At 41.1% G+C, this 15,900-nt stretch overlaps 1 protein-coding gene across 1 annotated transcript in view; it reads left to right on the forward strand.

Moving 5' to 3' along the window:
• Positions 1-15,900, forward strand: part of LOC115483304 (nephrin) — a 78,058-nt gene that overhangs the window by 57,121 nt on the left and 5,037 nt on the right. The window contains exons 10-18 of the mRNA XM_030224668.1: positions 798-928; positions 1,889-2,048; positions 4,787-4,974; positions 7,292-7,373; positions 8,323-8,464; positions 12,969-13,150; positions 14,299-14,486; positions 14,593-14,701; positions 15,253-15,518. Of these exons, the coding sequence (XP_030080528.1) occupies positions 798-928; positions 1,889-2,048; positions 4,787-4,974; positions 7,292-7,373; positions 8,323-8,464; positions 12,969-13,150; positions 14,299-14,486; positions 14,593-14,701; positions 15,253-15,518 (1,448 nt within the window). The remainder of the gene's footprint in view (positions 1-797; positions 929-1,888; positions 2,049-4,786; positions 4,975-7,291; positions 7,374-8,322; positions 8,465-12,968; positions 13,151-14,298; positions 14,487-14,592; positions 14,702-15,252; positions 15,519-15,900) is intronic.

The following is a 15,900-nucleotide window of genomic DNA, read 5'->3' on the forward strand; positions in this document are numbered from 1 at the left end:
ACATGTGTGCGGAAATACGGCGTCGCGACTTTCGACGAAAGAGTTTTTGCAGCGGGTCCCTTTCGAGCACTTTTGCTGATTGGCAAGGCGACTGCCTGGGCTCAGACCTTTCCATGGATGATGACGCCGCGGCGAGTAGGGGCGGGCGCAAAGTAAACTTTGCGAGGCCATTCAAAAGTGAGCAAACTTTTGGCCTCATCGTCGTTGTCGTCGACGTCGTCTAACTCTTGACTGGCGCCGTTTGGCTTTGGCCGCCAATAACTCAACAATATTAAGGTTGGCACGTGGCACGTCCTTCCTTCAAATGTTCAACGTTCAACGTTCAACATTCTGGTTGCAGCCTTTTTGAGGTCCTCTACTCGCCTGTGCTGTGTTTGTCGCAAAGTTTGTGGCTCGTTAAGCAAATTCAAACGACTTAAGCGGCAACACATGTTCGCAAGCAGCGCCACAGGCCAGGCGAAACGATCCGTGTTACTTGTCCCCAGTTGCCATTAGGCTCTGTTGTTGCCACAACTCTTTGTTGATGTTGCTGTCGTTGCAGCAAATCGCTCATATTTGCAGGCACTATTAAATCAAATAGATCACTCGACTTATTGCGCAGAATGTGGCAGAGTAAAGGGGCACTAGATGCACAGCAGCAACATCTATTGAAAATAGCTCAAGTGTAACAGATTTTCATCTCAATCAATCAATCAAATTCTTATCCAGCTATGCCAAGCCTCTGCTGACTCTTATCAGCAGTTTATCATTTATCAATTTACAGCTTTCTTCTAATACCTTTCTATAATTGCTTGCAGATCCTCCATTGGTGACGCTGCGCTTGGGCTCCACATTGACACCGGATGATATCAAGGAAGGCGACGATGTTTACTTCGAGTGTCACGTACAATCGAATCCTCAATGGCGGAAACTGTTGTGGTTACATAATGTAAGTCGCGCCAAGCCAGCTGGAACTGAAACCCCAAGTACCCCAAACACACAATGGCAACAGGAACTGAGCTTCAGGTCGTGCTTGCGAGCTCGTGCTTCAGCCTGTGCTCTGTGCTCTGACCCCGGCTGTCTGCTTGGCTGCTCTCCATTCATTTGCTGTTTAAGTGTCAATAGCATTGGCTAGTTGCGTTGCAACTGCTGCTGATGCCAATGCCAACGCTGATGCAGAAACTGATGCTGTTGCTGTTCCCTGCTGCATTTGCTCATTTCAATTCATTTCACACCAAGAATGACGGTCGACAGGGGGTTGTAGTGTGGGGCCGGGGAGCTAAGAGTGACGCCGCCATATGCCGTTTCATTTCGTAAAATAGTTTTGGGATTTGCGGCATTGATTTTAGCAACGTTTTGGCTGTCGCTCACTTGCAGTTGCCGCCTTCCTTCCTCTCAATCAATCAGCAAAGAGCATACGTACGGCTAACTGACATGAAGTCAGCCAAGTTGTTGGCTGTTGCTTTAGTATTGAATGGTTTATCAGTGGCATGGACTTGAAGCTCGCCTCGATTGTTTCACTGCAGCTCAGGCAAATTGAAATTGCAAACGTTTGCCGAAAATATGACAGAAGCTGTTAAGAAAATGCTAGCCAAAGAGCGTTTGCGTGAATGATATATATTAATTGAAAATAGTTGAACTGACGGAAACTGGACAAGGAGAAAAGTGTATATATATCACCTATAGATCTTATATTTACCACCTTAGCAATACCACCTATAGATCTACGCTCTGTCACTAGAAATGCAAACTCCGAATTAGTTTATTTTCTTTTGACAATATTTCGACAACATTTTCTTAACCATGCACAGCAGACAGCAAGGCCTTGGCGTTATAATAATAATATTATTTTTGTTTCAAGCAATAAATATCTTTTCTTTATGTTTGTTTTCTCTGCTGCCTCCAACAGGGCATTCACTTGGAACACAATACGTCGGCTCGCGTCATACGCTCCAATCAGAGCCTTGTGCTGCAGAAGATAACGAAACATTATGCGGGAAATTATGCGTGCAGCGCCATCAACGACGAAGGCGAAACGGTCAGCAATCAGTTGCCGCTGCGCGTTAAATGTGAGTATAAATATGTATATTAAGAGAAGCTGCAACAGGCAGCATAGATCAGCCATATACCATAGAATCGCAGAGCGTTGTTATTACTTTTTTGTTTTCCTGCATTCATATATTGAAAGAGTCACAGATCAAGCAATACCCTGTAAACCTAGGCATTTCTTTCGTTTTCCCATTGCCTGAGTTGCTCTTGCGTGCAGTCTGTTGGAATGCCTCATCTGTCCGTGTGTCTGGCTGACCCTTTGAGCCATGTTTCTTATCATGAAGTCAGACAGCGACGTTGTCAAGCTGCAGCGACTGCTCCGCAGCTCTCTCAACCTTTACTTTTTTTGATGTATTGCCTTTTCCCCCTTTTTTGTTGCGCTCGACCGTTTTCATTTTACAACTGGAGCTCTTGAGCTGAACTCGAGTTGAGTTGTTGTCGCTGTCGTCGTCGTCGTCGTCTCGATGTGGCGCAGTTGCAAGTCAAGGCTGTGAAAATATTTTTCATTCCGTTTTTTGCATAAATACAACATTTTGCCAACAGCAGAAGCAGAAGCAGCAGCAGCAGCAGCAGCAGCAGCAGCAGCAGTAAACCGTCTCGCAGACCCTCATCATCAAACCCTTGCTTCGCTTATCTGGAAAATCCAGTCGCTTTTCATATGCTTGCCACATGCGTTGCATCATATTTCATTGCTGCTGCTGCTGCTGCTGCTACTGTTGCAGCTGCCGCGGAATTATGCTTCAATTTAACAGGCCGCGAAATGTTGCCAGCGTTACTCTGGCTGCTGCAGCTGCGCTTTAATTCAAGCAATTTGACAAGCGCCTTCGCTCGGCTGCTGATCGCGCTCGTAATGAGTTTCGGAGCCGGATTTAGCTGCGCATAGTCTGCTGCCCGTCCTTTTATATTTCACTTTTTTGTTTGCCTCTGAGCCATACACATGTTGCAACAGCAATTCAAATGCCACTTCTGCTTCTCCTCCTTGCCACTTGCAACTAGACAGACGCATTGCTTCGAGCCATAAATTAAATGCCTCGACGAAGCAGCCCTGCTGCTGCTGCTGTTGACGTCTGCTGACATTTTGGTTTTTGCTCAAGCGACAAGCTTATATTTCTTTTCTAGAGCAGCTAATGCTTAAAGAAGCGTTTCATAAATATGTTGTATATGTATATGTGCGCATATGTTTACAAACTGTAATGATAGTTGGGTTACTATAAAAATAGGATTTTTTTTAGCTATTTTTGGCCGAGAATAAGTTAATCTTCAGCTTTAATACGTTTATTCTTAATACAAAACTGTAGTTTATTTATAGAAATTTGTGCTTTTAATTTCTTATGAATTTTATCAGTAATATAATCTATGAGGAATTCCAAATTCACTTTGCCTTCTCACGCTTTTAGTATATACGTCAAATACCAAAGGCAAAATCTGTTCCTCTCTCTGTCTCCCTCTCTCTATATCTATTCGTATATCTTTCGCCTTCTTCATATCCCTCTCTTTGTCGCTCTCGCTGTATATAGCTTTCTATCTGTGCCTTCTGCTATCTATCCCCCTCACTCGCTCTGCATACATATAACTTGCTCTCATTATGCCTCACTCTCTCCCACTCGCTCTCTCTCAATGTCATTTCCTACATTACGTTTGAAGTCATTGAACTTTAGTCGTTTGTATAAGCAACAAGTGCTTATTCAAGTGCTGTCTCGAGTGCTGCCTAATTAGCTGTCGACTGATCAAACAGCCCTCGTGAACTCGCAATTTAAATAAGCAACAACAACAATTACAGCTAGAGAAGGAAGCGGGGCTGTTATTTTTTGGCTAATTAATTACGCCCTTTTGTAAATTTTAAGACAAACAATTCATCAAAAATTCAACTTGGCTGACTGCTAATGCGTTTGGTTTTGTCTGCTGGGGGTTTGGGGTTTGGGCTTGGGCTTTTGGCCTTTAACGAAGCGGATGAAAGGTGCGCGTGGGGGCGTTCTGTTGACAACAACAACGTGAAATTACGCATACGCCACGTGTGCTGTCAGCTAATAATCCTTTAACATTATGAACGCCTTATTTACCTGCGAGTACTAAATCATGTTGCCACATCAATTAATTTCAAGTAAACAAGGACGCCAACGCGTTGCCACCCAGCGTTGCCTTTGACACTGACTTGACTGCCGCCACGGCCGCACCCCCCCCACCGCCCTCTCGTACTCTAACTGATGACTGAGCCGCCCAGCTGTCTAAATCACTTTTGTGCGTTTGCCTCAACGTGATCAACGCCCCAGCAACTTGGCAAGCAAAAGAAAATGAGTTGCCTCATTTTTCTCTGCGTTTTCCTGTGTTTTTTTCCTACTTTTTTACTAACAACATTTGCGAGCTTTGTGACTGCTATAAATGTGGCCATAGATGTCTTGTCTTGATTAGTATATGAATTATTTTTGGTTTTATTGATTTTGTGTGAATTTCAATCAAAGTACTAAATAAGACTGAGATATTGGTGAATAATATTTAATATAAATAATAAACAAATAAATTATAATATATACATAAAATGATATTATAAATAATGTTTAGTGAAGCTTTATTTCATTTCATTTTTGTAGTTTGAAGAGTTGAATTTCCTGATTTGATCAGACTCTCTTGCCCTGTTGATGACACAAAAGATAATTTCGTATTCATTTGCTATTCCATTATCTAGCTATACATAGGGTATATACTTAGTTAATACTATACATACTTATGCTTACGTACATCACTTTGTTTCACCTTTCAGATACACCTGTTTGCAAGCACACGGATCGCGTTATACTAATTGGTGCCTCCAAGGATGAGACTGTTGAGGTTATATGCGAGATTCAAGCGGATCCGCCGCCACGGTATGTATTAACAAAAAAAAAAAATAAACAAGAAAAGAAAAACAGAAAGGAAAATTCGTTGCCCTGCAACCCTTCGCTCGCAAAGGTTTTCCTTTGCTCGCCTTCTTTTTGTTGTAGGCAATTGCTTCCGGTTTCCTGTTGAATGGAAGTTTGCTAAATTGACAAATGGCTGTAATTGTGTGTGTGTGTGTGCGTGTGTGCTTGCGTGGGTGTGCGTAACGGAAAATGCTGTTTATATGTGAGGAAATGTGCGAAATTCAACAATATTTTGATTTGCCGACACTTCAAAGCTTTGTCCTCGCTTGCCACGCCTTTGTGTTTGTGAGGCACTTTAATTTATTTTAAATATGCAGCTGCCGCCGCTGAGGGCGCCAGAGTGGAGGGGGTGGGTGGAGCACTGGTGGTGTTCACTGCTGGACTCTGTTAATTCGCATTGCCACATTTGCCCCACTTTAATGTTTTTTTAATGAGCCAGCCGCCGCTTTCGCATCACAACGCACCGCTGTGGCCTGTCGGGCGACTTTATGCTTCTCTCTCTGTCTCTCTCTCCCTCTGTCGCTTTCTCTGCGTCTGTCCAGCTGCCTTGTCTTGTATTTAATTTCAATTTTTCGTTCTGTTTTCCTTTTTTTCTGTGTTAGGGCTTGCTTGTGTTGCTGTTTTTGCTGTTGTCTGTGGCTGCGTCTTGAGTTGACGCTTTATGCTAAAATAATTAATCATTAGGTGGCGCAAAATATGCGCGTTGTTGCCGCTGGCAGCGCAGCTGCCCGCTGTAATTGTTGTGGTACAGCTGCGAGAGGGAGCTCTAGGCTGGGCGGGACGCCTCGCCCGGGGGCCGTTGCTCAGCTTGAGCATTAAAAAAACTGCTGCAGACTTTTGAGGCTGGCTAAGGGGCCATGCGCTGCTGGGCTAGCCCAAGGTGGGCGGCTACAAGTTAATTTATCAGCATTTAACTGCTTGACAGCGATGCCAGCTATTTTGTTGATCCTCTTTTTTCCGGTATTTCTTTTTCTATTTACGTAATTTTTAAATTAAAGTATCATTTGGTTGAAAGTGCAAATCATCGCATAGCATAAGAACTTAAGCAGAAATCTTTAAAAATAGAAATTGTACGTCTAGTCTAACGGAGCACTTATTTTAACAGTGATGCTAACATAGCGTAATTTTGCTTCTGTTGTCGCTATTGTATGCATATACAACTTAACGAAAGGAACTTGGACAGTTCTTCTAATTATGCGCTCAAAGTCGTATAATAACATATTGCTGTTAGCGCTGCTGTTCTCTCTTCCGACTGTTAAATACCTAGCTGTTCACAGTGGGGTCAAGCGCTGGCATTTAACAGCGCTGTTAATCCAATATCTTCGCTTTTTGTAAATTTTTTGTGATTTTTATGCTGCAACAGATACTTTATTGATTGATTTCATTAATTTAATATGTATGTATATAAGTTAACACATAACATTTAATATAGGGTATTTCATAAGTTTATAACCAACCCTCGCTATCGCGTGTTTCGTAAGTTAAGAAACAGCCCTCGCAATTGCGACACTGCATACTTTGTATCAGCGCGCTATAACTGCAATGGTCAGCGGCGGTAACCAGATACTTTTGTTTACTGCAAGAGTTTCCGTTATTGCCTAAGATTGCTGAGTCGGCTTGCCGACCATGACATTGTGGTGTGATGCGAGTTTTGGCTTAGCTTAAGTGAAATATTCTATGTAGCTAAAAATCAGTTTTGCATTGAAGTTTGAAGAATAAACCCGCACTACTCCGGCACACCGCCGTAATCAAATTGTTATATTTCTGATCATTGCTGAGCCACAAGGCCAGTTAATAGAAAAGGGGGTGAAGTCAAACCCTCCAACATAATCATCATAAGAAGATTATAATTACCCGACCAACGCTGGACCTGCCACCGACGCCTAGCTCATCGCTGGACCAGCAACTTATTGATTAAGACTATAAATACCCGATCAACGCTGGACCTGCCACCGACGCCTAGTCATCGCTGGACCAGCAACATATTAATGGCGCCCAACGTAAAAAAAAAAAAAAAAAAAAAAAAAAAAAAAAAAAAAAAAAAAAAAAAAAAAAAATTTTTTTTTTTTGGAATTTAAATCAGAATTTCATATTGCGATTGCCTGACAACGTCATAGCCGAATGCGATGGAAAAACCCACACACTGCAGAGTTGCCAGCCACCTCTTCACCTGGAGCCACCTTTTGTCGTCTGGCATTAGAGAGTTCATGTGCCAAAGAGCCCATGCAAGGTGGCACGGCACACTGTGAAATCCAGCCGAGCACCTCAGGTAAATGCCGTCTACCTTGACCAATTAAGAAGCTACATATACAATAAGTCGCTTCTGTACATAAATATGAGTATTTTTCTACTTTAAATATTTGCAGGATTATGGTACACTGTCCTGCTGGGCGGCTAACGAAGTGGGAACACAGCAACAGCCCTGTCTCTTTCAAGTAGTTTTAGCAGGTAAGTTGACAGTAGCTCAACTACATATGTTAACGAGTATTCACTGGAAAGGCTGCTACGCTTAATCATCTGCATAAGCATTCGCTAGATAACTCAAATGTCTGCAGATGCTACAAAGAGCACTCGCTTTTAATCCCGATTCATGACTGAGCTACACAAAAGTACAGAGTGCGAGGAAGTCAGATGCACTGTATGGATTACATCACTAATAGAAAGTGCATATCGAAAGAGCGGCCATTGACGTAAAGAGTATCGAAAATAGCTCAGCCATTATCGCTCTTTGTTGTGATTCCCTTTCGTATGCTTGCGAAGCAGCGAGAGGAGAGTGGTTATTGTTTAGTAACACGAACAGAAAGAGTCACTTAACAGGGCAGCCATTGCTGTGCAGAGTGAGGGAGATAAGTCTATTGGTCACAGTAGTCATTATTGCGCTTTGGTGTGATCCCGATTCATTCGCTTATACTGCAGAGCAAGGAGAAACGGTAGTGAAAGTGTGAGTGGGAAAGCTGTATTGCAGGGTATTGCAGAAAAGAGAACATTGCTAAAAGAAGTAGTCTGAGGCGTCATTATTGCTCTTTGTTGTGATCCTGAGTTATTGCGCGTTACTATAGAGTAAATAGTACAGCAAGTATTAGAGTGAGAGGGTAAGCTATAATGCTTGAAATTCAGCAGGTATTTATCCGCAGATTGGCCATTTCTGTGTTGCAAATTTAAATTCATGCGCCTTGTTTAAGCGTAGCAACTGTTTTCTGTACTTTTGGCTATTTGGTGAGTCTTTCACTTTTGACCCCAACAAGTTAAGGCCACAAGCAAACACTCATGGGACTCTCTGTAACAACAGAACAACTGTTCATGGCTCTTCTTTCTCGTTTTCTCGTTCATGTTAATTTGCTGCACAACCTGTAAACATTGGACCCCATAAATCCCAATCTGGACCATCTGGGTGCAGCTCTGCCAAATGGCGTCAGCAATTGCAGCATCTTTAATCGCACCGAACTCAGTGTTGACATACAATGCATACCCGGCTACGATGGCGGCCTGCCACAGATATTTGTGCTCGAAATGTTTTCAACACGCACCGGCATTACCAGGTAAGCATATTAATCAGCTACACGTATAAACCGACAACTACAACAAACGGACGGCCGCACACAGAGAAAGCACGTTTTCCCTGTGGATTGCTTATAAGCGGATTACGTTTGGCAACTTAGCTTAACTCCCGCCCCAAGGCTCAGCTTTTCAGCATATGTCAAAAAAGTCAAATATGCGATTAAATATTACCTGAGGTTAATCAAACTGGGTCGCAAGTGTATTAATAACGTACAAGAAAGAGTTGAGCAGAGCAGCAACACAAACCAGAAGTTTTAGCTTTATAATATATGCGGATTTAAGTCTATCCAAAATAATATAGGTAGGAATATTGTATGGTATAGTAAAGTAACTTATCATTGAGATACTTTTGTATCTAACAGTTCAACAAGTATCTATAGCAACTCATATGTAAAGATATGTATACAGAACATTATTTATAGAGTAAATATAAATAAATGATGTACCACACCCACATTTGCTCCCGCGCACAATAGAAACCGCCTCCTTCTGCATATGACAGCTTCCTTAAAGCAATATTATTCAATATCAGCGGGGCGAAAGGCCAGGCATAAATGTATTCGCACCCACACCTGCTGCTCTTAGCAGCGGGCGGGTGGGTAATTAGGCATAAAAGAGAAGGCCTTCGGGCTAAGTTGTTTCCATTCCAAACGTTTTGCCAGCGCAAATCAACAATTTATATGCATGTCAAATGCGTGTTTAAAAAGATGCGCATTTTATTACAGAGTCCAGACCCAAAAATCGAATCGTATTCATATGCACACACGCACGCACACACATGCACACACACAACATTATGCGGCAGGCAATGTATAAATTTTCTCGAATCGAATCGAGGCAAAACCGCAAACATTTAATAAATATTGCTTATTAAAACAATGGTAAAATGGCCTGAAGGGAGCTGTGTTCTTTGGGCAGCAGCTCCGGAAAAATATCAAAGGACCCTCATTCAAAAAGACTGCGCTAAAACGCAACAACAACGTCCGTCATCAAATGTAAAAATGTTTGTTGAAGCAAAATGGCCATGTGGGGAAAAGAAGAGCCGATGAGCTGGGGGGCCCTATCACGAACTTTAAATACTCTATGAAGATAGAGATCGAGATAGAGATAGAGATAGAGATAGAGATAGAGATAGGAGAATAGAGATAGAGTAAGATCCGATAGCGATAGAGCATAGAGATCGAGATAGAGATAGAGATAGAGATGTTGCAAATTTAAATTCATGCGCCTTGTTTAAGCGTAGCAACTGTTTTCTGTACTTTTGGCTATTTGGTGAGTCTTCACTTTTGACCCCACATTAAGGCCACAAGCAAACACTCATGGGACTCTCTGTAACAACAGAACAACTGTTCATGGCTCTTCTTTCTCGTTTTCTCGTTCATGTTAATTTGCTGCACAACCTGTAAACATTGGACCCCATAAATCCCAATCTGGACCATCTGGGTGCAGCTCTGCCAAATGGCGTCAGCAATTGCAGCATCTTTAATCGCACCGAACTCAGTGTTGACATACAATGCATACCCGGCTACGATGGCGGCCTGCCACAGATATTGTGCTCGAAATGTTTTCAACACGCACCGGCATTACCAGGTAAGCATAATTAATCAGCTACCACAGTATTAAACCGACAACTACAAACAAACGGACGGCCGCACACGAGAAGAAAGCACGGTTCGTTTTCCCCTGTGGATTGCTTATAACGCGGATTTACGTTGGGCAACTTCAGCTTAACTCCCGCCCCAAGGCTCAGCTTTTCAGCATATGTCAAAAAAGTCAAATATGCGATTAAATATTACCTGAGGTTAATCAAACTGGGTTCGCAAGTGTATTAATAACGTACAAGAAAGAGTTGAGCAGAGCAGCAACACAAACCAGAAGTTTTAGCTTTATAATATATGCGGATTTAAGTCTATCCAAAATAATATAGGTAGGAATATTGTATGGTATAGTAAAGTAACTTATCATTGAGATACTTTTGTATCTAACAGTTCAACAAGTATCTATAGCAACTCATATGTAAAGATATGTATACAGAACATTATTTATAGAGTAAATATAATAAATGATGTACCACACCCACATTTGCTCCCGCGCACAATAGAAACCGCCTCCTTCTGCATATGACAGCTTCCTTAAAGCAATATTATTCAATATCAGCGGGGCGAAAGGCCAGGCATAAATGTATTCGCACCCACACCTGCTGCTCTTAGCAGCGGGCGGGTGGGTAATTAGGCATAAAAGAGAAGGCCTTCGGGCTAAGTTGTTTCCATTCCAAACGTTTTGCCAGCGCAAATCAACAATTTATATGCATGTCAAATGCGTGTTTAAAAAGATGCGCATTTTATTACAGAGTCCAGACCCAAAAATCGAATCGTATTCATATGCACACACGCACGCACACACATGCACACACACAACATTATGCGGCAGGCAATGTATAAATTTTCTCGAATCGAATCGAGGCAAAACCGCAAACATTTAATAAATATTGCTTATTAAAACAATGGTAAAATGGCCTGAAGGGAGCTGTGTTCTTTGGGCAGCAGCTCCGGAAAAATATCAAAGGACCCTCATTCAAAAAGACTGCGCTAAAACGCAACAAACGTCGTCATCAATGTAAAAATGTTTGTTGAAGCAAATGGCATGTGGGGAAAAAGAAAGAAGCCGAATGAGCTGGCCTATAACGAACTTTAAATACTCTATGAAGAGATAGAGATAGAGATAGAGATAGAGATAGAGATAGAGATAGAGATAGAGATAGAGATAGAGATAGAGATAGAGATAGAGATAGAGATAGAGATAGAGATAGAGATAGAGATAGAGATAGAGATAGAGATAGAGATAGAGATAGAGATAGAGATAGAGATTAGATAGAGATAGAGATAGAGATAGAGATAGAGATAGAGATAGAGATAGAGATAGAGATAGAGATAGAGATAGAGATAGAGATAGAGATAGAGATAGAGATAGAGATAGAGATGAGAGATAGAGATAGAGATAGCGATAGAGATAGAGATAGAGATAGATAGAGATAGAGATAGAGATAGAGATAGAGATAGAGATAGAGATAGAGATAGAGATAGAGATAGAGATAGAGATAGAGATAGAGATAGAGATAGAGATAGAGATAGAGATAGAGATAGAGATAGAGATAGAGATGAGATAGAGATAGAGATAGAGATAGAGATAGAGATAGAGATAGAGATAGAGATAGAGATAGAGATAGAGATAGAGATAGAGATAGAGATAGAGATAGAGATAGAGATAGAGATAGAGATAGAGATAGAGATAGAGATAGAGTAGAGATAGAGATAGAGATAGAGATAGAGATAGAGATAGAGATAGAGATAGAGATAGAGATAGGATAGATAGAGATAGAGATAGATGAGATAGAGATAGAGATAGAGATAGAGATAGAGATAGAGATAGAGATAGAGATAGAGATAGAGATAGAGATAGAGATAGAGATAGAGATAGAGATAGAGATAGAGATAGAGATAGAGATAGAGATAGAGATAGAGATAGAGATAGAGATAGAGATAGAGATAGAGATAGAGATAGAGATAGAGATAGAGATAGAGATAGAGATAGAGATAGAGATAGAGATAGATAGAGGTCATCCTCTTTGATTTTCCTTACTTTGATTTATTCTATGGAAACTACGAGCAAACCGTTTGAATAAATTACTCATATTTATTGTTGTTGTTGGAAATAGAGCAAAACTTTTTTTTTCGTCGTGAAGAGAATAAAATTCTCTTTGAGACGAAATGCATTGGTATGTGTTATCTTTAGTTGTATTGATAATATAGTGTGTTAAACATTGCGCACTGCAAAAAAAACATGCTGTTCGAATTAATAGTGGTTGGGGCTCGTAATAAAAAAGCTGAACCTTTTTAGCAATAATTATAAATTCAGATTCAGATTCAGATTTCTAGTCTTCTCTCACATTCTATATATTCATTCCTAAAGGTTATCCAGGCACATTACATATTGCTTCATGAATCTCTAATGCCTCAAACCGAGAGCATTCGTGGGGATGAAAAGATGATGCAAAATGTATATAGACATTGAACCCTAATATTTCAGAGTTTGGCAAAAAAATAAAAAAGAGGAAAAAGCGAGGCAAGAGACAGAAGACAAGTGAAAGCCGCAACAAGGCAAAAGGCATCAAATTTAAATTGAGGTCATGATTGGAGCAATGCTTTGGTTGGATTTGGGCTTCAGTTGTGTGTGTCTGGGGTATTGGGTTGGGGGCTTCGCTTGATTTGGGCCGCATAGTCCAAGGCTGCAATGTGAAAGGCGTAAGCTGCCAAAAAAAATCTCTCTCTATATATATATATATAGATATTTGTAAGAGGGTTTCTGTGCCAAGCTGACATTTGATTGCACATGATTAAGGGCTTAGAGCTGTTGATTTGCCGTGCTGATTTAATAATACATAATAATAATAATATTTTTGGGATGGCTTTCGATGTCTTTGATCAGATTCAATCTGAGCAACGCGGAGGAGGCGCTCTTCTCGCTGGAGAATCTGGACACGCTCACCTCGATGATGATGCAGGAGAACAACTCGTTGAGGCTGCGCATTTACTCTTACAATCAGAAGGGACGCAGTGCAGCCTATCTGTTGCCCGATTTCATAATTGGCTCAACAGCTTACAAGACAGGTGAGTGGCACGCAACAGAACACGCACACACAAATACACTCAAGCGGCTAGGCTTGATTGATGGATGGGAATTGTAGGGCTGCTACTTGCATTTGACACAGGAAAGCAGCCTCTCAGAGCGTAGCTCGCTCGAGTCAGCTGCTTTTCAGTGATTTTATGTTTTAATCCCAGGCCAGTGTTGCCTACTCGCCCACTTGCTACTCCACATATGGCGGCGACACTTGACAGGTACCAGAGTCATCTGCAGTACTTACATAATCAACATGCCCGACTTCTGCCTCTGCTCGGCGGCGCATGGGCCACAAATTTGCTGGCTTAAAATTATGTGTAAAATGACTTTCTGATGTGCCAGCTGCAGTAGCAGCGCACAGTGATTGCATGATTATATCTATGATGCTTATAATATATGAAAAGTACATGAAAATATATATGAAAACATTCCAGAGCTGAATAGCAGCTGTGCTCATTCGACTGCATAATATTCATTTAATTTACTCATTTAATGGCAGCTTAAAATATTACATTTATTATAATTCATTTATTATTATTATTACTCATTTAAAGGTTTTCAATTTATAGTTTAATTGATTGTTTGTCTTTGAGTTGCCGACTACAAACCTTAAACTAAAGCAATAAAAAACCTTTTTTGCATTCTGAGACATGTGGAATGACTGAACTCAAAACCTTTTCTATTTCTATTCGTTGTAAGATCCATGAAGGCATGAGAACTCTGTATTAACAAGAGTTTTTCTGACTTAAGTAGTGTCAGCTAGTTAACACCTCACAATTTTGGAAGTCAATCTTTTAATATGCATAATTATATTTTGCTTACATTTTAATAGAACTCGCCCCACTGTGCGCTGTCTTATATTACAAATTTAACTCATGTTCACTTTATTAAATTCTTTGCATTTTCATATGCCAACACCAATCGCCTAAAAATAAAACTGCCAAACATTAACTTGAATGGAAACGTCTCTATGGCACACACACACACACATATATATATATTTATATATGCTTATGCATATGTGTTATATCTGCGATGACCGATGGCAATCTATCTAAAATTGACGATGATTTATGACGGGCGATTGTCAACCTGCAATTACGACAACAACTGATGACAACAATAATAACGATAACAGACGACGACGTGACGCTCACGCTGTCACCGGTGATTGTTGGCAGCGTTCTAACCATCATAATTATTGGGGTAGCCATCGCGATACGAATCTTTGTGGTTACATTCGTGCACAATCTGCGACGCAATCGCCAGCACGGCAACAAGGCGACGGCGGCAGGCGTTGTCGCCCAATCGGGCGATGTCTTTAAGGTGAGTGCAAAGGAAACACACAATTTCCCACTTTCCACATTGCACTTTAGTTATTTTCTGATTTTCCACTCGCATGCAATTAATAATGTTTGATGACATTTTGCAGAGCAACAACCTGGAGAAGCCGCGCTGGCAGCACACGGACATAAAAACGAAATCATCTGAGGATTTGGTCGAGGACGAACGTGATCCAGATGTAATACCCTCACAATACGGTAAGCTACTTACAACATGTTGCTATCTCAGCTCACTCAAGCAGCTGCCCAAACTCATTACTAAGTCAAAAGCTCAACTAACTTACGCTAGTTAGAGTATTGTTAACTATGCATTCGACTTGGCGTTCGGCTTGCTCTGTGCGGGCTCGCTTTGATATTTTATAGCAGTTTGTGTGTTAAACTTTAATCAAATTTTTATGGCTACTTTTCCAACATTTACTTGGCATGTGTCTGTCTGGCTGCTGCCTGATTTCTGCTTTGCGGACAACGCGTAATCGTTATCAATCTCATCAACGCAACAATACGACCAATAACAACGACAACAACGACGACCGCTACCACGGCAAACCAATCCGAAATGGAACCAAAAACCAATCCAATCCAATCAACGGATGCAATTTTCTTTTAATCGTAAATATTTTAACGATGGCATACGCCAATCTAAAACGCAACCGCATCCTCACATGGTAACCGTACTCGGACTCCGACTCGCACTCGCACTCGGACGCCCGAAAACGTGGCAACAACATCAATAAATTTCAATCGCACAGTTGGCGGCAGCAGCGCTGGGAGCAGCGGCAGCAATGCCTCCAATGTTGGCAGCACCACAGCCACTGGCACAGCCACCGGCAGCAGCACATCGACAGCGGTGGCGGCAGCTGCGACTGCAGTCGACCGCGATGCGCATCAGTTTGCTGCGGTAACAGCATCAGCTACAGCATCTGCAACAGCATCGGCAGCAGCAGCAGCAGCAGCTGGGACGCCATCGGCCGTTGGACTCGTTGGCAGCATTTCCAAATGGTCACCCAATGGCAATGTAAGTAGCAAATGAATTGTATACCAAATGAGCAATATAGATATATATAGATTATATATATAGATTATATATATATGTATATATATACACATATACATAGTTTGATTTGTCTTCAAATAAAATCTGAAACTTAACTCAGCACTTTTTATGCATCATTCAACTAAAATTGTCTGAATTTCAACTGAAATTGTCTGTCAACAAATTGTATTATTAATTGCCTGAATTAGACTTAAAGTGTATTATATATATAAGGGTATTAAGGACTTGAATATATGACATATGTATGATATAATGAAGAGCTTGTTTAATAAGTGAATTATATACCCAAATCTAATCTTTACACAAGCGCAATCAAAAATTTTGACAGTCATTTGATTTGATT

The sequence above is a fragment of the Drosophila hydei genome, unplaced genomic scaffold (genome assembly GCF_003285905.1).
Source record: "Drosophila hydei strain 15085-1641.00,03,60 unplaced genomic scaffold, DhydRS2 tig00008116-arrow-pilon, whole genome shotgun sequence".
Lineage (NCBI taxonomy): Eukaryota > Metazoa > Arthropoda > Insecta > Diptera > Drosophilidae > Drosophila > Drosophila hydei.